General features: G+C 47.5%; 1 protein-coding gene and 1 pseudogene across 3 annotated transcripts in view; one reads left to right on the top strand and one right to left on the bottom strand.

Annotated features, from left to right (window-relative positions):
• dlg4b (discs, large homolog 4b) overlaps window positions 1-12,272 on the top strand; it is a gene marked incomplete at both ends in the record, with an annotated part of 32,954 nt that extends 20,682 nt beyond the window's left edge. For both annotated transcript variants that reach the window (XM_079215380.1, XM_079215381.1), the window contains 15 exons: window positions 768-892; window positions 1,180-1,349; window positions 3,261-3,397; window positions 3,958-4,108; window positions 4,970-5,238; window positions 5,564-5,666; window positions 6,016-6,112; window positions 6,772-6,948; window positions 7,022-7,059; window positions 8,403-8,450; window positions 10,540-10,641; window positions 10,708-10,880; window positions 10,969-11,078; window positions 11,950-12,041; window positions 12,166-12,272. In XM_079215380.1, the coding sequence (XP_079071506.1) occupies window positions 768-892; window positions 1,180-1,349; window positions 3,261-3,397; window positions 3,958-4,108; window positions 4,970-5,238; window positions 5,564-5,666; window positions 6,016-6,112; window positions 6,772-6,948; window positions 7,022-7,059; window positions 8,403-8,450; window positions 10,540-10,641; window positions 10,708-10,880; window positions 10,969-11,078; window positions 11,950-12,041; window positions 12,166-12,272 (1,899 nt within the window). The remainder of the gene's footprint in view (window positions 1-767; window positions 893-1,179; window positions 1,350-3,260; window positions 3,398-3,957; window positions 4,109-4,969; window positions 5,239-5,563; window positions 5,667-6,015; window positions 6,113-6,771; window positions 6,949-7,021; window positions 7,060-8,402; window positions 8,451-10,539; window positions 10,642-10,707; window positions 10,881-10,968; window positions 11,079-11,949; window positions 12,042-12,165) is intronic.
• Window positions 12,273-19,760: 7,488 nt separating this feature from the next.
• Window positions 19,761-25,525, bottom strand: LOC306734547 (annotated as a pseudogene). The gene is made up of 6 exons (XR_013771261.1): window positions 25,454-25,525; window positions 21,840-22,088; window positions 21,238-21,357; window positions 20,672-20,885; window positions 20,223-20,290; window positions 19,761-19,960 (listed from the first exon to the last, which is right to left on the bottom strand). The product of XR_013771261.1 is annotated as an uncharacterized misc_RNA (transcript).
• Between the last annotated feature and the right edge of the window lie 1,126 nt (window positions 25,526-26,651).

Consider the following 26,651-nt stretch of genomic DNA (forward strand, 5'->3'; position numbering starts at 1 on the left):
ATGAAACCAAGGAACTGTACTGAGGTGACATGAAACTCACATTTCTCGGACTCGGCAGCCAGGATCCTGAGAGTATGAAGGATGGTCGAATGGCCCCCTAAACGCCTCCAGGAATTGCTCAAAAGAAACTGTGTCCAAAAGGTTGTGGATGAACCTGCACGACCATGTAACAACCCGGTCAGAGAGGCCATCTTAGAACTGTTTGATGCATACCTGCGGGGCTGTTGGCTGAACACAAACGCCGTCTAGAGTAGAAAACCTCTACATCCCCTCATGTCTCCGTGGAAAGGTGCAGAAGACGGGACGAACGACTCACGGATCGGTTGCACGGTCCCCGCCGTCTGTTCTTGGGGGGAAGGGCGGGGTTGAGCGAGTCCTTGCACCATGCTGCCAATCCCGGACACCTCCGTTCTGAGGGCTTGCTGTGATCCCCGTAGATCGTGCAGCAGGTGGCCTTGCTGTCCCAGAAGAACTGCTTGGTTGGTGATCGCGACCCGCAGGGGATCTGTAGGAGTTGATCCTGCTGCAGCTGTTGAGTCCATAATGTGGGTCAGTCTGTTCTGTTAAGGTGTGGTGTGTTCACGGACCCAAATGCAGCTACAGGACAACAGAGTTCTTTCTCAAAGCAGGATTTATTGACAGGAAGGGAAAAACAGGAAACATGTGTGTTATAATGTGTGTTACTGTGTGTTAATGTGTGTTAATGTGTGTTATTGTGTGTTATTGTGTGTTGATGTGTGTTAATGTGTGTTGTTGTGTGTGTTCAGGGGAACTCTGGTCTGGGCTTCAGCATCGCAGGAGGAACTGATAATCCTCACATTGGAGACGACCCGTCCATCTTCATCACCAAGATCATCCCTGGAGGAGCCGCTGCCCAGGATGGACGCCTCAGGTACCGCCGAGTCCCTGAGGCTCTAACCTAGACCTGATTCTGGCCTGAACCCGGTTCTTACCTGAACCTGGTTCTCACCAAAACCCGGTTCTTGTCTGAATCTGGTTCTTGTCTGAACCCAGTTCTTGTCTGAATCCGGTTCTTGCCTGAACCCGGTTCTTACCTGAACCCGGTTCTTGCCTAAACCCGGTTCTTACCTGAACATTAAAACCAGGTCCGAACCCTTTAGCACCAGTGCTGGGGGCCAGACGTCCTCACAGCGGTTCTGGTTCTGTCTTTGTCTTCAGGGTGAACGACAGCATCGTGTTCGTGAACGATGTGGACGTGCGTGAGGTCACTCACTCCATCGCGGTGGAGGCGCTGAAGGAGGCGGGGCCTGTCGTCAGGCTCTACGTCCTGCGGCGACGCCCACCGAGCGAACGCATCACACAAATCAAACTGATGAAAGGGCCTAAAGGTAGGAAAGGAGACGAGGAGAGGAAACATCTGAGTTGGTTTCAGAATGTAAAGGTTCTTCTCGGTTATTGGTTACTCACTGTGTTCATCTGAAGGGTTTTAAATGTGTTCCAGTAAGAACCGTCCACACTTGATTCATCACAAAGGTTTTAAGCTGTCTGGTCTTGTCCCTGTGTGGTCTGTTCCTGTGTGGTCCTGTCCCTGTGTGATCCTGTCCTTATGTGGTCCTGTCCCTGTGTGGTCCTGTCCCTGTGTGATCCTGTCCTTATGTGGTCCTGTCCCTGTGTGGTCCTGTCCCTGTGTGGTCCTGTCCTTATGTGGTCCTGTCCCTGTGTGGTCCTGTCCCTGTGTGATCCTGTCCCTGTGTGGTCCTGTCCTTATGTGGTCCTGTCCCTGTGTGGTCCTGTCCTTATGTGGTCCTGTCCCTGTGTGGTCCTGTCCCTGTGTGATCCTGTCCCTGTGTGGTCCTGTCCTTATGTGGTCCTGTCCCTGTGTGGTCCTGTCCCTGTGTGGTCCTGTCCTTATGTGGTCCTGTCCCTGTGTGGTCCTGTCCTTATGTGGTCCTGTTCCTATGTGGTCCTGTCCTTATGTGGTCCTGTTCCTATGTGGTCCTGTCCTTATGTGGTCCTGTTCCTATGTGGTCCTGTCCTTATGTGGTCCTGTTCCTGTGTGGTCTGTTCCTGTGTGATCCTGTCCTTATGTGGTCCTGTCCCTGTGTGGTCTGTTCCTGTGTGGTCCTGTTCCTGTGTGGTCTGTTCCTGTGTGGTCCTGTCCTTATGTGGTCCTGTCCCTGTGTGGTCTGTTCCTGTGTGGTCCTGTCCCTGTGTGGTCCTATCCTTATGTGGTCCTGTCCCTATGTGGTCCTGTCCCTGTGTGGTCCTGTCCCTGTGTGGTCCTGTCCCTGTGTGGTCTGTTCCTGTGTGGTCCTGTTCCTGTGTGGTCCTATCCTTATGTGGTCCTGTCCCTATGTGGTCCTGTCCCTGTGTGGTCCTGTCCCTGTGTGGTCCTGTCCCTGTGTGGTCTGTTCCTGTGTGGTCCTGTCCCTGTGTGGTCCTATCCTTATGTGGTCCTGTCCCTATGTGGTCCTGTCCCTGTGTGGTCCTGTCCCTGTGTGGTCTTGTCCTTATGTGGTCCTGTCCCTATGTGGTCCTGTCCCTGTGTGGTCCTGTCCTTATGTGGTCCTGTCCTTATGTGGTCCTGTCCTTATGTGGTCCTGTCCCTGTGTGGTCTGTTCCTGTGTGGTCCTGTTCCTGTGTGGTCCTGTCCCTGTGTGGTCCTGTCCTTATGTGGTCCTGTCCCTATGTGGTCCTGTCCCTGTGTGGTCCTGTCCTTATGTGGTCCTGTCCTTATGTGGTCCTGTCCCTGTGTGGTCTGTTCCTGTGTGGTCCTGTTCCTGTGTGGTCCTGTCCCTATGTGGTCCTGTCCCTGTGTGGTCCTGTCCCTGTGTGGTCCTGTCCTTATGTGGTCCTGTCCCTGTGTGGTCCTGTCCCTGTGTGGTCCTGTCCTTATGTGGTCCTGTCCCTGTGTGGTCCTGTCCCTGTGTGGTCCTGTCCTTATGTGGTCCTGTCCCTGTGTGGTCCTGTCCCTGTGTGGTCCTGTCCTTATGTGGTCCTGTCCTTATGTGGTCCTGTCCCTGTGTGGTCCTGTCCTTATGTGATCCTGTCCTTGTGTGGTCCTGTCCCTGTGTGGTCCTGTTCCTGTGTGGTCCTGTTCCTGTGTGGTCCTGTCCCTGTGTGGTCCTGTTCCTGTGTGGTCCTGTCCCTGTGTGGTCCTGTCCCTGTGTGGTCCTGTCCCTGTGTGGTCCTGTCCTTATGTGATCCTGTCCCTGTGTGGTCCTGTCCCTGTGTGGTCCTGTCCCTGTGTGGTCTTGTCCTTATGTGGTCCTGTCCCTGTCTGGTCCTGTCCTGTCCAGGTCTGGGCTTCAGCATAGCAGGTGGTGTGGGGAACCAACACGTTCCAGGAGACAACAGCATCTACGTGACTAAGATCATCGAGGGCGGAGCGGCGCACCGCGATGGACGTCTCCAGATCGGAGACAAAATACTGGCAGTAAGTAAAACTTTCAAACACGTCCTCATGTCCTCTCATGTCCTCTCGTGTCCTCTCGTGTCCTCTTGTGTCCTCACATTTCCTCTCATGTCCTCTCATGTCCTCATAGTCCTCATAGTCCTCAATGTCCTCACATGTCCTCTCATGTCCTCTCATGTCCTCTCACGTCCTCATAGTCCTCATAGTCCTCTCGTGTCCTCTCATGTCCTCACATGTCCTCACACGTCCTCACACGTCCTCTCATGTCCTCTCACATGTCCTCATGTCCTCACATGTCCTCATGTCCTCACATGTCTTCATGTCCTCACACGTCCTCATGTCCTCACATGTCCTCACACGTCCTCTCACGTCCTCTTATGTCCTCTCATGTCCTCACATGTCCTCTCACGTCCTCTTGTGTCCTCTCACGTCCTCACATGTCCTCTCACGTCCTCTCACGTCCTCACATGTCCTCACATGTCCTCTCATGTCCTATCACGTCCTCACATGTCCTCTCATGTCCTATCACGTCCTCACATGTCCTCTGGGCGCGAAGGTAACCGGAGCTTTGTCCCCGGCAGGTGAACCACGTGTCCCTGGAGGACGTCCTGCATGAGGACGCCGTGGTGGCCCTGAAGAACACGGGGGAGGTGGTCTACCTGAAGGTGGCCACGCCCACCTCGCAGTACATCCACCCGGCCGAGCGGTACAGCCCCCCCGACCTGACCAGCTGTGCGTAACTTCCTGTTTCGTGGTCATGTGATCCTCTGTGTTTGCTGGAATAGCTTCTTTGGCTACAGTCGAATATTCAAAACATGACCGCCTAACCTCTAACCCTAAGCACTTAACCTCTGTGGAAAACGTCACGGGGTCAAGGAAAGATGGGAAGGAGACTTCATGAGGAGTTAGGAAACGATAACCGCAGAGTTTAGAGGATCTGATTCCACTTTCACTAACGACGTAGTTATGACACAAACGACATAAACAACCCAGTTCATAGCATTACTTTATTAACGAGGTTGGAAGAGAAATGAAAGAAGGAATATGAAAGTGTTCTCGTGAACGGCCGAATGGTGCGTCACTGTCAATGTTGCCGCTGCAAGGAATTGTGGGGCGGCATTCTCTCCTTTCCTTTGGTAAAGGAAGGTCCAGTGGTTCCTATGCTAAAGGAGCTAAGTAAGGAAGCATTATCTCCTTTCCTTTGGTAAAAGCAGGTCCAGTGGTTCCTATGCTAAAGGAGCTAAGTTAGGAAGCATTGAAGCTCCTTTCCTTTGCATTAAGAGAATTCGACCAGCTCTTATCATGGCGGTCACTTTGGTCCTTCCGGGTCATTTCACTCAGTTAGAACCTTCCTAAACAAAAAGGACTCTTTGAATCCTCACGGCAAAACAAAATGGCCGACATCTCAAACGTCAGGTCAGGTCTCTGCAAAGATGTGGACCAGCCAGAGTCCAGTTTCATGCATCGGGGACCCGGTGCATGAAACAGGTCCCTGGTGGGCGTTTGGTCCGGCTGGTCCGGCTGGGGGGGGGGGGATCTGTGGACCGTGTGGTCTCAAGGGGGTCACACGTCACATCCTTTATTTCTCTGCAGCCTACATGGAGCCAGACTACATGTGTGATTACCCACAAGTCCTCCCTCCTCCGTCGCCCCGGCGGTACTCGCCCATACCCAGAGGCATGATGGGAGAAGACGACTATTCTCGGGAGCCCCGCCGGGTCTGCGTTCAGCGGGGGTCCACCGGTCTGGGCTTCAACATCGTGGGGGGAGAGGACGGAGAGGGGATCTTCATCTCCTTCATCCTGGCAGGAGGACCAGCAGACCTGAGCGGAGAGCTCCGGAAGGGAGACCAGATCCTCAGTGTGAGTACAGAGACCAGATCCTCAGTGTGAGTACAGAGACCAGATCCTCAGTGTGAGTACAGAGACCAGATCCTCAGTGTGAGTACAGAGACCAGATCCTCAGTGTGAGTACAGAGACCAGATCCTCAGGGTGAGTACAGAGACCAGATCCTCAGTGTGAGTACAGAGACCAGATCCTCAGTGTGAGTATAGAGACCAGATCCTCAGCGTGAGACCTGGTCCTTCGCTGGCGGTTAGATATTTCAATGACTGTGCGTGTGCGTGTGTGTGTGTGTGTGTGTGTGTGTGTGTGTGTGTGTGCGTGTGTGTGTGTGTGTGTGTACAGGTGAACGGGGTGGACCTCAGGTATGCTACCCATGAACAGGCAGCAGCAGCCCTGAAGAACGCCGGACAGACCGTCACCATCGTGGCCCAGTACAGACCTGAAGGTGAGATCACAGTAATACTACATAATACTAGTAGTATTACAATAATACTACATAATACTAGTAGTACCCAGTACAGACCTGAAGGTGAGATCACAGTAATACTACATAACACTAGTAGTATTACAACAATACTACATAATACTAGTAGTATTACAATAATACTACATAATACTAGTAGTACCCAGTACAGACCTGAAGGTGAGATCACAGTAATACTACATAATACTAGTAGTATTACAGCAATACTACATAATACTAGTAGTACCCAGTACAGACCTGAAGGTGAGATCACAGTAATACTACATAATACTAGTACAATAGCAATAGTACCTGTACTTCATGTCTGCAGAGTACAGTCGCTTCGAAGCAAAGATCCATGACCTGAGGGAGCAGATGATGAACAGCTCGTCCGGGAGTCTGAGAGCCAACCGCAGCTTCTACCTCAGGTGAGCCGGGTCGCTGCACCTGGTCTATCTGGTACACCTGGTACACCTGGTCCAGCTGGTCCACCTGGTCCAGCTGGACCAGGTGAGCCGGGTTACCGCATCATGGTCCACCTGGTCCATCTGGTCCATCTGGTCCACCTGGTCCATCTGGTCCACCTGGTCCATCTGGTACATCTGGTCCACCTGGTCCATCATGGTCCATCTGGTCCAACTGGTCCATCTGGTCCACCTGGTCTATCATGGTCCATCTGGTCCAACTGGTCCAGGTGGTCCACCTGGTCCATCTGGTACATCTGGTCCATCTGGTACATCTGGTCCACCTGGTCCATCTGGTCCATCATGGTCCATCTGGTCCACCTGATCCAGCTGGTCCATCTGGTCCATCTGGTACATCTGGTCCATCTGGTACATCTGGTCCAACTGGTACATCTGGTCCACCTGGTCCATCTGGTCCATCATGGTCCATCTGGTCCATCTGGTACATCTGGTCCACCTGGTCCATCTGGTCCATCATGGTCCATCTGGTCCACCTGGTCCATCATGGTCCATCTGGTCCACCTGGTCCATCTGGTCCATCATGGTCCATCTGGTCCACCTGGTTCAGCTGGTCCAACTGGTTGAACCACCTCCATCAGGACTGACGCGTGTCGTGGTTTCAGGGCGCTGTTCGACTACGACAAGCAGTGGGACTGTGGCGTCCTGTCACAAGCTCTGGACTTTACCTTCGGGGAGGTTCTCCACGTGATGGACAGCGCCGACGACGAGTGGTGGCAGGCCAGACGGGTGAACCAGCAGGGGGAGATGGAGGAGCTGGGCTACATCCCCTCCAAGCACAGGTTCATACGGCGCATAGCACCGCCCACCTCCGGTAACGAGCTCCTGGTGACCAGCTCTATTTGTGTGTTTCAGAGTGGAGAGGAAAGAGTGGTCGCGCATGAAGAGTAAAGGTAAATAAAGAGTGGTATGAAGAGTAAAGGTTAATAAAGAGTGGTATGAAGAGTAAAGGTAAATAAAGAGTGGTATGAATAGTAAAGGTAAATAAAGAGTGGTATGAAGAGTAAAGGTAAATAAAGAGTTGTATGAAGAGTAAAGGTAAATAAAGAGTGGTATGAAGAGTAAAGGTAAATAAAGAGTGGTATGAAGAGTAAAGGTAAATAAAGAGTTGCATGAAGAGTAAAGGTAAATAAAGAGTTGCATGAAGAGTAAAGGTAAATAAAGAGTGGTATGAAGAGTAAAGGTAAATAAAGAGTGGTATGAAGAGTAAAGGTAAATAAAGAGTGATCGTGTATGAAGAGTAAAGTAGATTTGTGTTGGGAAAGCAGTACCCTTACAATTCAAAAATGGCCATTCCGACTACATTAATATAGGCCAACTATTTTGTCCAATTGTCCCTGAGTCCTCATGTAGTCGAAATGGCAGTTATTGTCCCAGGTGGCTGTTTTAGCACGGTGAAAGTTGGCCCGCAATTTGGGCATGCACCCCAATTCGGGCCACCTTGCCTGGGTTAACATCAGTGCATGTCCCCCTTCATCTCAAACTCATCCGATTTAGTTGAAACTCGGTACACTTAGAGAGCTGTTCCCAGAAATGCTCCCTTATAAGTTTCGGCCACCTAGACAAGAGCCGACTATTTTGTCCAACTGTCCATCAGTCTCAAAAAGTGCCAAAGTATACCCACAACACTTTGCAACACAGTTGCAATCTCAAAGGGGTTCACTCTGCTACTCTTACGTTTTGTTTTAGTTTTCTCATCTCCCTGTCAGTTTCACCGTCCTCCCAATGTCAGTTATGGTCCCCAGTGTCCCTGGTACTTTGAGAGGGGGATTTCACTAACTTTGACCCAGAGAAGGTGCAGTTCGACCCTTAGCATCTCTGTGTGGGAGTGGTTTAAAAACTCAAATTTCTCTCTTTCAAAGGGTCATAACTCCTCAGAAAAAGGTAAAAACTACTTGAAGCTTGATGGGAACATTGCCTTGGATGACTTGAATGAGCACCCAAAAGAACAAGTCTGTAGACCCTTTAGAAAGCTATCTTTTTTCAGGAACATTTTATTGATGTAAATCCAACTGATTCTTAAAGCCTGTCCTCTGTTGTCCACCACGTTTCATTTAAAATATAGTTCATGGGAAAACACCAATTTACAACAATTCAAGGTACAAGGTAATACAAAAGTGGCGGTGGCCCACGAGGGCCCACGACGGCCCATGTTATTTGGGGGACATAACCCAGACATGCCATCCTAATCTCTAACCGTAACCTAATCCCTAACTCTAACCCTTTCTGTTCACAGGGAGAGAAGGATTCGTTCACAGCTACGAGCTCATCACTCAGATTGAAGGTCAGTGTCACGTTTAACCTTTGACCTTTGCCTTCAACACAACCTGTATCTTACACATGAGGAATAAAACACACTGTCGTTCAGTTCAGCACTCAGTTGTCTTCACAGTCAGGTCTGATGCGTGATGCATCCAGACTCCTGGAGCCGAACACACAGAAATCATTAGTCTAACTAACACACGATAGCTGTACCCTGCATCCACAAAGAGACACAAACAACCACAAAGAGACACACAACAACCACATCCACAAAGAGACACAAAACAAACACAAAGAGACACACAACAACCACATCCACAAAGAGACACAAAACAAACACAAAGAGACACACAACAACCACAAAGAGACGCAAAACAACCACGAAGAGATGAAAAACAAACAAAAAGAGACACACAACAACCACAAAGAGACATAAAACAAACCCAAAGAGACGCAAAACAAACACAAAGAGACACACACTTGTTAATAAACAAATGTGTGCTCCAGGGGCCAGTTTTTCAATAGTTTTAATCTGGATCAAACTGATCCAGGTTTGGAAATCTCTTTTTCTGCTATCCAGGATCACGTAATCCATTTTATTTTTATGCCGGTTTTTCAAAGCAATGTGGGATTGGATTACTCTGATCCGGATTCAAACTATTAAGGATCACCAAATCTGGATTACTTGTGGTCTAAATGGGACTATCACAATAGCTACATAAAGAACAACAGGTAGAATAGTGTGGGGTCACTCCAATATGCTTTATTTGAACAGAAAATAGGACTGAACGGAACAGCAAACAAACAATATGAACATCCCCCTCCATTGTCCATTTCTTGGAAACAGGCAGTCCGCTCATCTGAGACCTACACCAAATAAATAAATACATACTTTACTCACAAATACATTATGGATGCTTTTCATTGTCCTACACAACATGGCGCAAAGTCCTTCTCTGTGATGACGTCCCTGATGCACCTGAGCCCGTTGGAGACACTGACCAACCATTCTGTCAGAATGAGGCCCGACTGGACGACCAATAAGAGATGCAACTGTTAGACACTATTTTTGATAAATGCATGACTGATGATTGTGTCAGTGTGAATAATGTGTAATGAACAAAGACAGTTTGGGGGATTCATTTATGGGGCCGAAATATTTATAATTTATAATTTGCTGTACTGAAAGGTTACTAGCCTACATAGCCTGCCTATTTATGTACTTCCTGTTGAACAATTCACGTGAAATTGATGAATAAATATAAATACTGTAAAATGCATGATATAAATGTTGTATTTTTTAACTAACCAATTTTAGTGACCTAGTTTTATCACTAATATTCACCATGAATCCACCCTCCTACTGGGATCAGTTTAATCCTGATTTTCGGGCTCAAAATGATCCCAATCCTACCAAAAAGTTTTGAAAAACTCAAGGTTTGATCCGGATCAACAACAAGATTGGATTACGTGATCCAATCCAATTTCTGAATCCTTTTTTTCTTTTGAAAAACCCATTTTCAAGATTTGATCCAATCCGATAGCTGTAATCCGATCCGATTACTTTTGAAAAAACACCTGTCTGTGTGCTCCAGGTGTTAAAGGTTACCTGTCTGTGTGCTCCATGTGTTAATGGTTACCTGTCTGTGTGCTCCATGTGTTAATGGTTACCTGTCTGTGTGCTCCAGGTGTTAAAGGTTACCTGTCTGTGTGCTCCATGTGTTAATGGTTACCTGTCTGTGTGCTCCATGTGTTAATGGTTACCTGTCTGTGTGCTCCAGGTGTTAAAGGTTACCTGTCTGTGTGCTCCATGTGTTAATGGTTACCTGTCTGTGTGCTCCAGGTGTTAAAGGTTACCTGTCTGTGTGCTTCAGGTGTTAAAGGTTACCTGTCTGTGTGCTCCATGTGTTAATGGTTACCTGTCTGTGTGCTCCAGATGTTACCTGTCTGTGTGCTCCAGGTGTTAATGGTTACCTGTCTGTGTGCTCCAGATGTTACCTGTCTGTGTGCTCCAGGTGTTAATGGTTACCTGTCTGTGTGCTCCAGGTGTTAATGGTTACCTGTCTGTGTGCTCCAGGTGTTAATGGTTACCTGTCTCTCTGTCTCTGTAGTGGACTACGCTCGTCCCGTCATCATCCTCGGGCCGACCAAAGACCGGGTCAACGACGACCTGCTGTCAGAGTTTCCGGACAAGTTTGGCTCCTGCGTCCCTCGTAAGTGTTGTTGAAACTGAAAACCTGACAGGACAAACAGGAAGTGATGTCACTCTCTCTCCGCAGACACGACTCGCCCTCGGAGGGACTACGAGGCCGACGGGCGGGACTACCACTTTGTGTCGTCCCGGGAGCAGATGGAGCGCGACATCCAGTCCCACCGCTTCATCGAGGCGGGGCAGTACAACAACCACCTGTACGGCACGTCGGTGCAGAGCGTCCGACAGGTGGCCGAGCAGGTGAGGCGCTCACCGCGCTCACGGGGCGGGTCAGGAGGCGATGCAGCGGTGAGCTGACGGTGTGTGTGTGTGTGTGTGTGCTCATCAGGGGAAACACTGCATCCTGGACGTGTCGGCCAACGCAGTGAGGAGGCTGCAGGCCGCTCAGCTGCAACCCATCGCCATCTTCATCCGACCACGATCCCTGGAGAACATCCTGTAAGTCTGAGGTCATCAGTGAAGTCATCAGTGAGGTCATCAGTGTCATCAGTGAGGTCATCAGTGAAGTCATCAGTGAGGTCATCAGTGATGTCATCAGTGAGGTCATCAGTGAGGTCATAAATGTTATCAGTGAGGTCATCAGTGAGGTCATCAGTGTCATCAGTGAGGCCATCAGTGAGGTCATCAATGAGGTCATCAGTGAAGTCATCAGTAAGGTCATCAGTGAAGTCATCAGTGAGGTCATCAGTGAGGTCATCAATGAGGTCATAAATGTTATCAGTGAGGCCATCAGTGAGGTCATCAATGAGGTCATCAGTGTCATCAGTGATGTCATCAGTGAGGTCATCAGTGAGGTCATCAATGAGGTCATCAGTGAGGTCATCAGTGAGGTCATCAATGAGGTCATAAATGTTATCAGTGAGGCCATCAGTGAGGTCATCAATGAGGTCATCAGTGAAGTCATCAGTAAGGTCATCAGTGATGTCATCAGTGAAGTCATCAGTGTCATCAGTGATGTCATCAGTGAGGTCATCAGTGAGGTCATCAATGAGGTCATCAGTGAAGTCATCAGTGAGGTCATCGGTGATGTCATCAGTGAGGTCATCAATGAGGTCATACATGTTATCAGTGAGGTCATCAGTAAGGTCATCAATGAAGTCATCATTGATGTCATCAGTGAGGTCATCAGTGAGGTCATCAGTGATGTCATCATTGATGTCATCAGTGAGGTCATCAGTGAGGTCATCAGTGATGAGACGCTCGCACTAATGTTTCACTTGGACAGTTAAAAAAATGATTTGCTATATTAGGAACACTGTGTGTGTGTGTGTGTCTGTGTGTGTGTGTGTGTGTGTGTGTGTGTGTGCAGGGATCTGAACAAGCGTCTGTCGGAGGATCAGGCGAGGAAAGCTCTGGATCGAGCCGTCAAACTAGAACAAGACTTCCTCGAGTGTTTCACAGGTAAAAACATCTTCATGCAGCTGAGACCAATGTTCTGGTTTCAGATTGATGATGTTAACTGTGTGTGTGTGTGTGTGTGTGTGTGTGTGTGTGTGTGTGTGTGTGTGTGTGTGTGTGTGTGCAGCCATCGTGCACGGCGACAGCTTCGAGGAGGTCTACCATCTGGTCAAAGCGGTCATCGAGGAGCAGAGCGGCCCGTACATCTGGGTTCCAGCTCGCGACAGACTCTGATTGGCCGCAGCCAGCGATGGACGCCATCTCACTGGAAACACCCTCATCCTCCTCATCCTTCTCTTCCTCTGGTGTTTGTCTTTTTACCGTTTTCTTTTCTTTCTGGAGGACGACGAGCATCAGAGGAGAAGATGCAGAGAGACATTCATTGATAGATTGATTGATCCTGTTGTATCAGTACAGAATGAATCAGGACTGTAGAGTTGCTACTGAAGTATTTATATTATCCTATTTATTTAATGATTTATCTATTTATTTATTTATGTGATGTGAAAGTGGTGGGTATGTGTGTGTGTGTGTGTGTGTGTGTGTGTGTGTGTGTGTGTGTGTGTGTGTGTGTGTGTGTGAGCGTGTTTGTGTGTAGTGTACATAAAGACTTGTGTGACTGTAAATAAAACTATGGGGCTCAAACACACAGTCTATTCAGGGCTTAAAGTATCAAACACTAGACTACAACACCCACAATCCCCTTCTGCCTGGACTACAACTCCTACAATCCCTTTCTGCCTGGACTACAACTCCTACGATCCCTTTCTGCCTGGACTACAACTCCTACAACCCCCTTCTGGACTACAACTCCTACGATCCCTTTCTGCCTGGACTACAACTCCTACAACCCCCTTCTGGACTACAACTCCTACGATCCCTTTCTGCCTGGACTACAACTCCTACAATCCCTTTCTGACGGGAATACAACTCCTTCAGTCCCTTTCTGCCTGGACTACAACACCCACAACCCCCTTCTGGACTACAACTCCTACGATCCCTTTCTGCCTGGACTACAACTCCTACAATCCCTTTCTGACGGGAATACAACTCCTTCAGTCCCTTTCTGCCTGGACTACAACTTCTACAATCCCTTTCTGCCTGGACTACAAAACCCACAACCCCCTTCTGGACTACAACTCATACAATCACTTTCTGCCTGGACTACAACACCCACAACCCCCTTCTGGACTACAACTCATACAATCTCTTTCTGACAGGACTACATCTCCTACAATCTATTCTACCTGGACTACAACTCCTAGAATTCCTTTCTGTCTGGACTACAACTCCTACAAGCCATTCTGTCTGGACTACAACTCCTACAATCCCTTGTGTCTGGACTACAACTCCTACAATCCCTTCTGTCTGGACTACAACTCCTACAATCCCCTCTGTTGCGGTGGACAGTTTTTGCTGAACAGCAACAGGGACGTCAACCCGAAAACTGAACACATCCCTTTTTGAGCAAAAGTCTATGGACTACATTACCCACAGTTCCCCGCTCCAGTGAAGGATTGTGCCACCAACAGATATCTTCAGCACAAAAGGACTACATTACCCATTCCCAGCTACAGATCTTCTTTGGGTCTCTTTTGGACTACAGTCCCCATGATCCCCTGCTCCTGAACGGGACCAGGGGCGGGGCTATAGTCTGTCCTGACTCCATTACCCACAATGCTCCTGAACTGGTTTCTGATGGTGGTTTTTTGACTGATTATCAGGGTCATGTGAATAATTCTAATAATTATTATGATATAAATAATCCTAATTATTGAAGATGTAATTTCATCTCTCACACACAGGGGGCGTTCCCTTCTGAGCACTGACAAAACACTTTATGAAACTATATCTGAGTATTTATGAGCCTGTGACGCACACACACACACACACACACACACACACACACACACACACACACACACACACAGGCTGTTGGGTGGACGGCTGGCTTGTTGTGTAATGAAATAATTAGTTCTGAATGAAATAATAAATTGTATATGAAAGCTGTGAGCGTCTGATTCATGCGCTCATGTCAATAAGAGGAGATCTTTGAGACAGAGGTCTCACTCTGTTGGTGGAACGGATACAAAAACGACGGCCGGAATCAAACCATCGGCTCTTCACTGGAGGAACAGAGTCTAAAAACCTCAAGAGGTAACCAATAACACATAACATGGGCTATATATTAATGTGATCATATTGTATAATATATATATATATATTCATATATATATATATATATATATATATATATATATATATATATATATATATATATATATGAACCTCCAGCCACTCGGTCGCTCCAACGTTCCAGAAATCTCCAGCGTCCCAGCTGACGAACAGCAGACTCTGTCTGGGACTGAAACCTGCACACACACAACCACTGAGCAACACTTCATCTATCTATCCAGTCAGCACACCTGTCTCCAGGTGCGTCTCACCGTTCTTCACCATGGCGGAGAAGTTTACAGCCAGCTCTAGGAGGACCGCGGTTCCAACTCCAGACGTCACGGGTCGTCTCCAGCAACACGGTTCCTGGTCCCACGGTTCCTCCTCTGGCTCCTCCTCTGGTTCCTCCTCTGGCTCCTCCTCTGGTTCTTCCTCTGGCTCCTCCTCTGGCTCCTCCTCTGGTTCCTCCTCTGGCTCCTCCTCTGGCTCCTCCTCTGGTTCTTCCTCAGGCTCCCCCTCTGGCTCCTCCTCTGGTTCCTCCTCTGGCTCCTCCTCTGGTTCCTCCTCTGGCTCCTCCTCTGGTTCCTCCTCTGGCTCCTCCTCTGGCTCCTCCTCTGGCTCCTCCTCTGGCTCCCCCTCTGGCTCCTCCTCTGGTTCCTCCTCTGGCTCCTCCTCTGGCTCCTCCTCAGGCTCCCCCTCTGGCTCCTCCTCTGGTTCTTCCTCTGGCTCCTCCTCTGGCTCCTTCTATGGCTCCTCCTCAGGCTCCTCCTCTGGCTCCTCCTCTGGCTCCTCCTCTGGCTCCTCCTCTGGTTCTTCCTCTTGCTTCTCCTCTGGTTCTTCCTCTGGCTTCTCCTCTGGTTCTTCCTCTGACTCCCCCTTTGGTTCCTCTTCTGGTTCTTCCTCTGACTCCTCCTCTGGCTCTTCCTCAGGCTCCCCCTTTGGTTCCTCCTCTGGTTCTTCCTCTGGCTCCTCCTCAGGCTCCCCCTTTGGTTCCTCCTCTGGTTCTTCCTCTGGCTCCTCCTCTGGCTCCTCCTCTGGTTCTTCCTCTGGCTCCTCCTCTGGTTCTTCCTCTGGCTCCCCCTTTGGTTCCTCCTCTGGTTCTTCCTCTGGCTCCTCCTCTGGCTCCTCCTCTGGTTCTTCCTCTGGCTTCTCCTCTGGTTCTTCCTCTGGCTTTTCCTCTGGTTCTTCCTCTGACTCCCCCTTTGGTTCCTCTTCTGGTTCTTCCTCTGACTCCTCCTCTGGCTCTTCCTCAGGCTCCCCCTTTGGTTCCTCCTCTGGTTCTTCCTCTGGCTCCTCCTCTGGCTCCTCCTCTGGTTCTTCCTCTGGCTTCTCCTCTGGTTCTTCCTCTGACTCCCCCTTTGGTTCCTCTTCTGGTTCTTCCTCTGACTCCTCTTCTGTCTCCTCCTCTGGCTCCTCCTCAGGCTCCCCCTTTGGTTCCTCCTCTGGCTCCTCCTCTGGCTCCCCCTTTGGTTCCTCCTCTGGCTCCTCCTCTGGCTCCCCCTTTGGTTCCTCCTCTGGTTCTTCCTCTGGCTCCTCCTCAGGCTCCCCCTTTGGTTCCTCCTCTGGTTCTTCCTCTGGCTCCTCCTCTGGCTCCTCCTCTGGTTCTTCCTCTGGCTCCTCCTCTGGTTCTTCCTCTGGCTCCCCCTTTGGTTCCTCCTCTGGTTCTTCCTCTGGCTCCTCCTCTGGCTCCTCCTCTGGTTCTTCCTCTGGCTTCTCCTCTGGTTCTTCCTCTGGCTTTTCCTCTGGTTCTTCCTCTGACTCCCCCTTTGGTTCCTCTTCTGGTTCTTCCTCTGACTCCTCCTCTGGCTCTTCCTCAGGCTCCCCCTTTGGTTCCTCCTCTGGTTCTTCCTCTGGCTCCTCCTCTGGCTCCTCCTCTGGTTCTTCCTCTGGCTTCTCCTCTGGTTCTTCCTCTGACTCCCCCTTTGGTTCCTCTTCTGGTTCTTCCTCTGACTCCTCCTCTGTCTCCTCCTCTGGCTCCTCCTCAGGCTCCCCCTTTGGTTCCTCCTCTGGCTCCTCCTCTGGCTCCCCCTTTGGTTCCTCCTCTAGTTCCTCCTCTGACTCCTCCTCTGGTTCCTCCTCTAGTTCCTCCTCTGGCTCCCCCTTTGGTTCCTCCTCTAGTTCCTCCTCTGGCTCCTCCTATGGTTCTTCCTCTAGCTCCTCCTCTGACTCCTCCTTTGGTTCCTCCTCTAGTTCCTCCTCTGGCTCCTCCTCTGGATCCTCCTCTGGCTGCTCCTCTGGTACCTCTTCAAACTGAACTGACATTGAGGAATCTTACTTCTAACATTATTTACCTAAACGAGGGGTCGGAAACCCCCGGCTCCGGAGCCGCATGCGGCTCTTTAGACCCTCTTTTGCGGCTTCCTGAGGCTATAAACAAAAAAAGTAAGAGTTTGAGGTGATATTGTTTCACTAAAAATGAAAAATAAAGTTTTAATATTTGTTTAAATGTGCGTCACATACTATTACGTTGCTGTCAAGCAGCTTCCCCTGCAGCTAGCTAATCATGATTCATAGAGAAAACGTCAACTTTTAACAAACTCATGCCCAGACTCAAGCACTATTCCTAGGTAAGTGACCAGCTCAAGTGCCCTCTGAAGAACCAGACCCATGTTTAGATGAACTCATGCCCAGACTCGAGCACTATTCCTGGGTAAGTGACCAGCTCAGGTGGCCTCTGGAGAACCAGACCCATGTTTAGATGTACTCCCACATCGCACAGACACAGCCACAAAAGGAGTATGATGCATGGGATGGGGAGGTTGACACCAAGGGGCCAGTAATTGACACTGGGGACAACATGAGGACAAGGGAAAGCACAGGACTCACTACACCCATAAATGGCAATAATATCTCTAATATTACTCCCAAAGACTCCAGATTTTACACAGACACTGTGGACAGAGCCTACAATGAGGTCATGGGATAAAAGCCCCTACAAAACACCCACAAGAGTTATTTGGCTATCTGAAATCCAGGACTTTTTTACAAGAATATTTAATTCTTGCTGAACTGATACAAGGACAAAGGTCAGTTTAAATAGTAGAAAGTAGTAAGTTAAACAGTTAAATACAGATTAGTCCCTAGTATATGTGGATTACAGAACAGATACTTAACACTAGCTGGTTTCGTTGCGTTTTGAGACACTCGAGTCAAGGCAAGGTCCCGGTTTAGACAGTTCAGATAAGACAGACAGTACAGACTAACAATCTAGTAGGACCCAACACAGCAGATGCAATAGTTATATTGCAGAGAAACTTCTTTAGAGTGTACTCAGGCAGGATGCACGTAGTCCAGCAGTCTGAGATCTCACAGGTAGAGTTTGCACGCTAAAGACTGAGAGATCCTTTTGAGGCCTTGCAAAGCATTACAGATGATTCATCCCTGACTTTTCTATGATAACTTTCCCTCTCACAGAACTGACATTCAAGAAACATCCCGTATGGTGACGTGGACCCTGGCTGCAGAAGAAGCATTTGGCGACCGGAAGAGGGCCTTGTGTTCAAAACCGGTCATTACTGCCCCCGACTTCAGCAAGGAGTTTATGGTCCAGGCAGATGCCCCTGGGGCGGGTCTGGGCGCTGTGCTAGCCCAGACCAAAGAAGGTGAGGAACACCCTGTTCTGTATTTGAGTCGGAAGTTGTTGCCCAGAGAAGAACTATGCCACAGTGAAGAAAGAGTGCCTAGTCATAAAATGTGTCCTGGAAACCCTGAAATAATACCTGCTGGGAAGGAAGTTCACTCTAGTGACGGATCACTTGCCTTTACAACGGATGTCTAAGAACAAAGAGACAAACAGCAGGGTAACAAGCTGGTTACACTACATCTCCCAGAATGCCTAGCCACCTAATTGCACCAACCCTTCACAAAGGACAGAAGGCAGGTAGCACACGGCTAGAAGGAGCTGGGAAACAGACTGGCAACGGACCCCTCCAGTCAGGAAAGTACTAAGAACTGTTAAGAGGAAGAAGACCTTGTAATCAGGGGAAAGTTGACCTGGTATGTTGAGTTTTGGTTGGAATTATGTTGAGTGTAAAGAACCCCTTGCTCCTATATATCCTATATATCATGACAGGTGTGTTTGCGAGGAAGATCGTTGAAGCTCTTTCAGGTTGAAGATGTCTGTATGAGCGGTGCCCAATACTTGTTATATTTATATATTAGATTGCTAACACGATGGATCAATGCACAGGTCGTGGTCACCGGAGCTGCTGAAGTTCTGTCCTTTTGTCCAGAGGTTCCCAACCTCGGGGTCGGGACCCTCCAAAGGGCCACCAGATAAATCTGATGACCTGTTGAGCCTTAGGGTTCATGGTGGTATAAATCCCTCACCCCAAAAGAAAAAAACATGTTAGGTATCAAATTAAACATAAAAATCAGGGCAATATTACAATAATATATAATCCCGATGTACAACCTCTAAACACAACTCAAACAATAAATAGGATTAGGGGTTAGGGTTATTAGGGTTAGGGTGTGGGCTTAATTAAAGATTTAATGTCAAACCTTAAAGTAACTACAGCTGTCAGTAGTAGTGAATTTAAATACTAAATAAAGTACAAATACCTCAAAATTGTACTTAGATACAGTACTTGAATACTCAACGATCATGATGTTGCTTCTGTCTGCATGAAGACGACAGCGCTCTAATAAATATATAAATATGTGAATAAGTATGGTGACCTCAGCTCTGAGTGGATAGATTGTGGTTCTTCTTTGCACCAGACTCACGCAGCCCTGCTGCTGGACGTGTTACGTTTGACAGAGCAATGCTAGTTGTTTCCCCGTTTTCAGTCTTTATGCTAAGCTAACCCGCTGTTGGTCTAGCTTCATTGGAGATGAGCAGCTAAACATGCTGTGATACTTTGCGTTGATTAATAGTAACATTATAGAATAGATAACATTTGTTCAATAAATCCACAGTCAGAGTTTTCTGATTCTTTATTGTGGTTAGAAAACATTTCACTCCAGTAAAAATGTAAAAATATATAAATCTAACAGTCGCACAACCTACGAGCCCCAAATCATTAAATAACTGGAATATATCTGATTCAAAGCAGTTATTGAGTCAGTTTGTGGATATATTGATTTCACACAGTAATCAAATCACATGTAGAAGAAGCAGAGTTCACATCCAGCCGTGATACACCAGAGTCCAGACTAACCCTGATCCAGCACTGTCCAGTCCTGCATCAGGGTTAGACCAGCTGAGTATCAGAGTCCAGATCATGAGAATCAGGTGCTGAGTCGGTCCAGCAGATGGCAGCACTCAGTCTGCTGAGCAGGAAGCATGAAGCGGGTTGAAGCAGCTGCTGCTTTCCCTTCCATCTGACCAGGACCAGGACCAGGACCAGGGCCAGGGCCAGGACTCAGTTATTGGGGACCAGAATCCGACCTGTTTATGGTTTAAACAGAAGAACAGACGGGGGTCAGCCTCAAATCCAGATACCTCATCAATAAAACTAGACTGAACGGGTCTGAAACGTTGTTCAGAACGTGGTTCTGGAATGTGGTTTTAACACCAGACGGGTTTCAGAGGGTGTAGATGAACTACTTCCAGCCTCTGGTGGACCTGGTCTCTGAGTCTGGACTAAAGTAAACCACCACTGAACCAGCGTGTGCCCTGTTCTGACCTCCTCTGGCCTTCCTCTGGTAGTAGATGAATCCAGCCAGAGATAAGGTCAGACCCAGGACCAGTCCTGAGGCTCCGATGGCGATCTTGTTTCTCTCGGACTCGGGCATGGACGGGTCTGAGGACGGACAGGTAGACCGGTTAGCAGAGAGACGGGTTAAGAGGCTGGTAGACAGGTGTGCAGACAGACAGGTAGACCGGTTAGCAGAGAGACGGGTTCAGAGGCTGGTAGACAGGTGTGCAGACAGACGGGTAGACCGGTTAGCATAGAGACAGGTTAAGAGGCTGGTAGACAGGTGTGCAGACAGACAGGTAGACCGGTTAGCAGAGAGACAGGTTAAGAGGCTGGTAGACAGGTGTGCAGACAGACAGGTATTTACCCTAGTCGGTAACCAGAGGTTTGCTGAGGCTGTAGTGCTCCACCACACAAGAGATCTTCTCTCCAGACCTGCTGACGCACAACAACACATCAGGATTTCTCACACACTCAGAGAACTGGACCTGGACCCAACTGGACCTGGACCTGAAGCTAACTGGACCTGAATCTGGATTTGAAGCTAACTGGACCTGGACCTAACTGATCCTGGTTCTGGACCTGGACCTGAAGCGACCTGGACCTGAATCTGAACCTAACTGGACCTGAATCTGGATTTGAAGCTAACTGGACCTGGACCTAACACAACCTGGACCTGAACCTGGACCTAACTGAGCCTGAAGCTAATTGGACCTGGACTTGGACCTACCTAGACCTAACAGGACCAGGAGCTAACTGGACCTGGACCTACCTAGACCCAACAGCAGCTGGAGCTGGACCTGGAGGTGGACTCACCTGGGCGTGTACTCCAGGTGAGAGTGGACCTGTTAGTACCAATCCCCGTCTGCCAGCTCATCGGTAGAAGTGACCCCAGAGGTCTCTGGCAGTCCGTCTCTGGTCCAGCTCACCTTGATCTTCTGGGGGAAGAAGTCGAAGATGCTGCAGACCAACATGGACGAATGTTTACCACCAGGGGGCGTCATGCTGCTCAGAACTACGGAGGGCGGAGCTGGAACACACATTGTTACAATGATGGTGAGTACTGATGCTATGGATTATACTAGGCAGAACTCACAAACACCTTTTATTAATAGTATGAGTACTTAAGGGAATAGCAGTAGTACCACCTGCAGTGCAAGTATCAGTAGTATCAGTAGTACCACCGACAGTACAAGTAGCAGTACTATCACCTACAGTAAAAGTATCAGTAGTATCGATAGTACCACCTGCAGTACAGGTATCAGTAGTATCAGTAGTACCACCGACAGTACAAGTAGCAGTAGTATCACCTACAGTAAAAGTATCAGTAGTATCGATAGTACCATCTGCAGTACAGGTATCAGTACTATCAATAGTATCACCTGCAGTACAAGTAGCAGTAGTATCAGTAGGAAAGAACCCAGTCACATGACAGATGAGGACGTTCTTCTCTCCGGGTTCCACCTTGTCTCTGGGGTAGATCATCGGACTGGAAGGAGGATCTGAACATAGGAAGGATCATCAGATGAAGTCATGCTTTAATATTCAAGTCAAGTTTAGTAAACAGGAGTCTCTAACAGCAGGTTCTGTGTTCAGAGGACTGTTGTTGTCTTTGTGGACGTTCTCTCACTCTGAACTCTGTTCAGCCTGTTAGTAAACAAACAGCGTGGCTCACTGATGAGAAGAGAGTAGATTTTAGTTGTTGTTGTTCTAGAGGAACGCTGGCTGTTTGTTTTTTAATCAACAATAAATATCTCAAATCTAAGTTTGGTCCAAAGTGTAAATACAAAGAAACATCAGCGATAACAAACAATACAATATTTCTTGATGCTGTTATTTATGTTTGTGTTCCATAAAGTTTATTTTATTGACAACAGAAAGTCAGACGTTGAGAGTTTAAACAGCTGAAGACACATTGAAAATAATATATGTATATATATACACACATATACCCAGTATAAAAGTATAAAGTGTTGGTCGCTACCTCGCTCCAGTGGGAAGTCCTTGTAGGCTTTACGATCAATTTTCAGGTTCTGTTTGCAGATCTGTAGATTAGCCACAGCTTGTTCATAAGTTCCTTCTTCATAGGTCATGTGATCTATGAAACTGGGCTGAGGCTCAACTCCTCTCTTCTGCTTGAAGTCTGCAAACCAAATCTCTTCACCATCCAGACCGTACAAGTTCTCTCCATCAGAGTCTGAACATCCAATAAGATTAATGTCTTCATGTAGAACTGGAGAGGAAACACAAGGTTCAGCTGTTTGTTGTTCAGACCGTCAGTAAACAAAACTGTTTGTTGTTCAGACCGTCAGTAAACAAAACTGTTTGTTGTTCAGACCGTCAGTAAACAAGCTGTTTGTTGTTCATACCGTCAGTAAACAAACTGTTTGTTGTTCATACCGTCAGTAAACAAGCTGTTTGTTGTTCATACCGTCAGTAAACAAGCTGTTTGTTGTTCATACCGTCAGTAAACAAGCTGTTTGTTGTTCAGACCGTCAGTAAACAAGCTGTTTGTTGTTCATACCGTCAGTAAACAAGCTGTTTGTTGTTCAGACCGTCAGTAAACAAGCTGTTTGTTGTTCATACCGTCAGTAAACAAGCTGTTTGTTGTTCAGACCGTCAGTAAACAAGCTGTTTGTTGTTCATACCGTCAGTAAACAAGCTGTTTGTTGTTCAGACCGTCAGTAAACAAACTGTTTGTTGTTCATACCGTCAGTAAACAAACTGTTTGTTGTTCAGACCGTCAGTAAACAAACTGTTTGTTGTTCAGACCGTCAGTAAACAAGCTGTTTGTTGTTCATACCGTCAGTAAACAAGCTGTTTGTTGTTCAGACCGTCAGTAAACAAGCTGTTTGTTGTTCATACCGTCAGTAAACAAACTGTTTGTTGTTCAGACCGTCAGTAAACAAGCTGTTTGTTGTTCAGACCGTCAGTAAACAAACTGTTTGTTGTTCATACCGTCAGTAAACAAGCTGTTTGTTGTTCAGACCGTCAGTAAACAAGCTGTTTGTTGTTCATACCGTCAGTAAACAAACTGTTTGTTGTTCATACTGTCAGTAAACAAGCTGTTTGTTGTTCAGACCGTCAGTAAACAAACTGTTTGTTGTTCATACCGTCAGTAAACAAGCTGTTTGTTGTTCAGACCGTCAGTAAACAAGCTGTTTGTTGTTCATACCGTCAGTAAACAAACTGTTTGTTGTTCATACCGTCAGTAAACAAACTGTTTGTTGTTCATACCGTTAGTAAACAAGCTGTTTGTTGTTCATACCGTCAGTAAACAGTTTGTTGTTCATACCGTCAGTAAACAAACTGTTTGTTGTTCAGACCGTCAGTAAACAAACTGTTTGTTGTTCAGACCGTCAGTAAACAAACTGTTTGTTGTTCAGACCGTCAGTAAACAAGCTGTTTGTTGTTCAGACCGTCAGTAAACAAAACTGTTTGTTGTTCAGACCGTCAGTAAACAAGCTGTTTGTTGTTCATACCGTCAGTAAACAAACTGTTTGTTGTTCAGACCGTCAGTAAACAAGCTGTTTGTTGTTCAGACCGTCAGTAAACAAACTGTTTGTTATTCAGACCGTCAGTAAACAAACTGTTTGTTGTTCATACCGTCAGTAAACAAACTGTTTGTTGTTCATACCGTCAGTAAACAAGCTTTTTGTTGTTCATACCGTCAGTAAACAAGCTGTTTGTTGTTCATACTGTCAGTAAACAAGCTGTTTGTTGTTCATACCGTCAGTAAACAAGCTGTTTGTTGTTCAGACCGTCAGTAAACAAGCTGTTTGTTGTTCAGACCGTCAGTAAACAAGCTGTTTGTTGTTCATACCGTCAGTAAACAAACTGTTTGTTGTTCAGACCGTCAGTAAACAAGCTGTTTGTTGTTCAGACCGTCAGTAAACAAACTGTTTGTTGTTCATACCGTCAGTAAACAAGCTGTTTGTTGTTCAGACCGTCAGTAAACAAGCTGTTTGTTGTTCATACCGTCAGTAAACAAACTGTTTGTTGTTCAGACCGTCAGTAAACAAGCTGTTTGTTGTTCAGACCGTCAGTAAACAAACTGTTTGTTGTTCATACCGTCAGTAAACAAGCTGTTTGTTGTTCAGACCGTCAGTAAACAAGCTGTTTGTTGTTCATACCGTCAGTAAACAAACTGTTTGTTGTTCATACCGTTAGTAAACAAGCTGTTTGTTGTTCAGACCGTCAGTAAACAAGCTGTTTGTTGTTCAGACCGTCAGTAAACAAACTGTTTGTTGTTCATACCGTCAGTAAACAAGCTGTTTGTTGTTCAGACCGTCAGTAAACAAACTGTTTGTTGTTCATACCGTCAGTAAACAAGCTGTTTGTTGTTCAGACCGTCAGTAAACAAGCTGTTTGTTGTTCAGACCGTCAGTAAACAAACTGTTTGTTGTTCATACCGTCAGTAAACAAGCTGTTTGTTGTTCAGACCGTCAGTAAACAAGCTGTTTGTTGTTCATACCGTCAGTAAACAAACTGTTTGTTGTTCAGACCGTCAGTAAACAAGCTGTTTGTTGTTCAGACCGTCAGTAAACAAACTGTTTGTTGTTCATACCGTCAGTAAACAAACTGTTTGTTGTTCAGACCGTCAGTAAACAAACTGTTTGTTGTTCAGACCGTCAGTAAACAAGCTGTTTGTTGTTCATACCGTCAGTAAACAAGCTGTTTGTTGTTCATACCGTCAGTAAACAAACTGTTTGTTGTTCAGACCGTCAGTAAACAAGCTGTTTGTTGTTCATACCGTCAGTAAACAAACTGTTTGTTGTTCAGACCGTCAGTAAACAAGCTGTTTGTTGTTCAGACCGTCAGTAAACAAACTGTTTGTTGTTCATACCGTCAGTAAACAAACTGTTTGTTGTTCATACCGTTAGTAAACAAGCTGTTTGTTGTTCATACCGTCAGTAAACAAGCTGTTTGTTGTTCATACCGTCAGTAAACAAACTGTTTGTTGTTCATACCGTTAGTAAACAAGCTGTTTGTTGTTCATACCGTCAGTAAACAAGCTGTTTGTTGTTCATACCGTCAGTAAACAAACTGTTTGTTGTTCATGCCGTCAGTAAACAAGCTGTTTGTTGTTCATACCGTCAGTAAACAAGCTGTTTGTTGTTCAGACCGTCAGTAAACAAGCTGTTTGTTGTTCAGACCGTCAGTAAACAAGCTGTTTGTTGTTCAGACCGTCAGTAAACAAACTGTTTGTTGTTCAGACCGTCAGTAAACAAGCTGTTTGTTGTTCAGACCGTCAGTAAACAAACTGTTTGTTGTTCAGACCGTCAGTAAACAAACTGTTTGTTGTTCAGACCGTCAGTAAACAAACTGTTTGTTGTTCAGGCCGTCAGTAAACAAACTGTTTGTTGTTCAGACCGTCAGTAAACAAACTGTTTGTTGTTCAGACTGTCAGTAAACAAACTGTTTGTTGTTCAGACCGTCAGTAAACAAACTGTTTGTTGTTCAGACCGTCAGTAAACAAGCTGTTTGTTGTTCAGACTGTCAGTAAACAAACTGTTTGTTGTTCAGACTGTCAGTAAACAAACAAACAAAAAAGCTGTTTGTTTGTTTGAACCATCAGAAGTTTAAACTTAAACTGACCTTCAGCTGAATCACAGAGGACACCGGAGAGGACCACCACCATCATCATCATCATCATCATCATCACCATCTTCATCATCTTCAGCTCTCTGTAGACCTGAACCCTCTGAGACCTGAACCCATTGAGACCTGAACCCTCTGAGACTGTAGACCTGAACCCTCTGAGACCTGAACCCTCTGAGACCTGAACCCTCTGAGACCTGAACCCATTGAGACCTGAACCCTCTGAGACTGTAGACCTGAACCCTCTGAGACCTGAACCCTCTGTAGACCTGAACCCTCTGAGACTGTAGACCTGAACCCTCTGAGACCTGAACCCTCTGAGACCTGAACCCTCTGTAGACCTGAACCCTCTGTAGACCGGAACCCTCTGAGACTGTAGACCTGAACCCTCTGTAGACCTGAACCCTCTGAGACCTGAACCCTCTGAGACCTGAACCCTCTGAGACTGTAGACCTGAACCCTCTGAGACCTGAACCCTCTGAGACCTGAACCCTCTGTAGACCTGAACCCTCTGTAGACCGGAACCCTCTGAGACTGTAGACCTGAACCCTCTGTAGACCTGAACCCTCTGAGACCTGAACCCTCTGAGACCTGAACCCTCTGTAGACCTGAACCCTCTGAGACCTGAACCCTCTGAGACTGTAGACCTGAACCCTCTGAGACCTGAACCCTCTGAGACCTGAACCCTCTGTAGACCTGAACCCTCTGAGACCTGAACCCTCTGAGACCTGAACCCTCTGTAGACCTGAACCCTCTGTAGACCTGAACCCTCTGAGACCTGAACCCTCTGTAGACCTGAACCCTCTGTAGACCTGAGCCCTCTGTAGACCTGAACCCTCTGTAGACCTCAACCCTCTGTAGACCTGAACCCTCTGTAGACCTGAGCCCTCTGTAAACCTGAACCCTCTGTAGACCTCAACCCTCTGTAGACCTCAACCCTCTGTAGACCTCAACCCTCTGAGACCTGAACCCTCTGTAGACCTGAACCCTCTTTAGACCTGAACCCTCTGTAGACCTGAACCCTCTGAGACCTGAACCCTCTGTAGACCTGAACCCTCTGTAGACCTGAGCCCTCTGTAGACCTGAACCCTCTGTAGACCTCAACCCTCTGTAGACCTGAACCCTCTGTAGACCTGAGCCCTCTGTAGACCTGAACCCTCTGTAGACCTCAACCCTCTGTAGACCTCAACCCTCT

This window comes from Taurulus bubalis (genome assembly GCF_910589615.1).
Source record: "Taurulus bubalis genome assembly, chromosome: 3".
NCBI lineage: Eukaryota > Metazoa > Chordata > Actinopteri > Perciformes > Cottidae > Taurulus > Taurulus bubalis.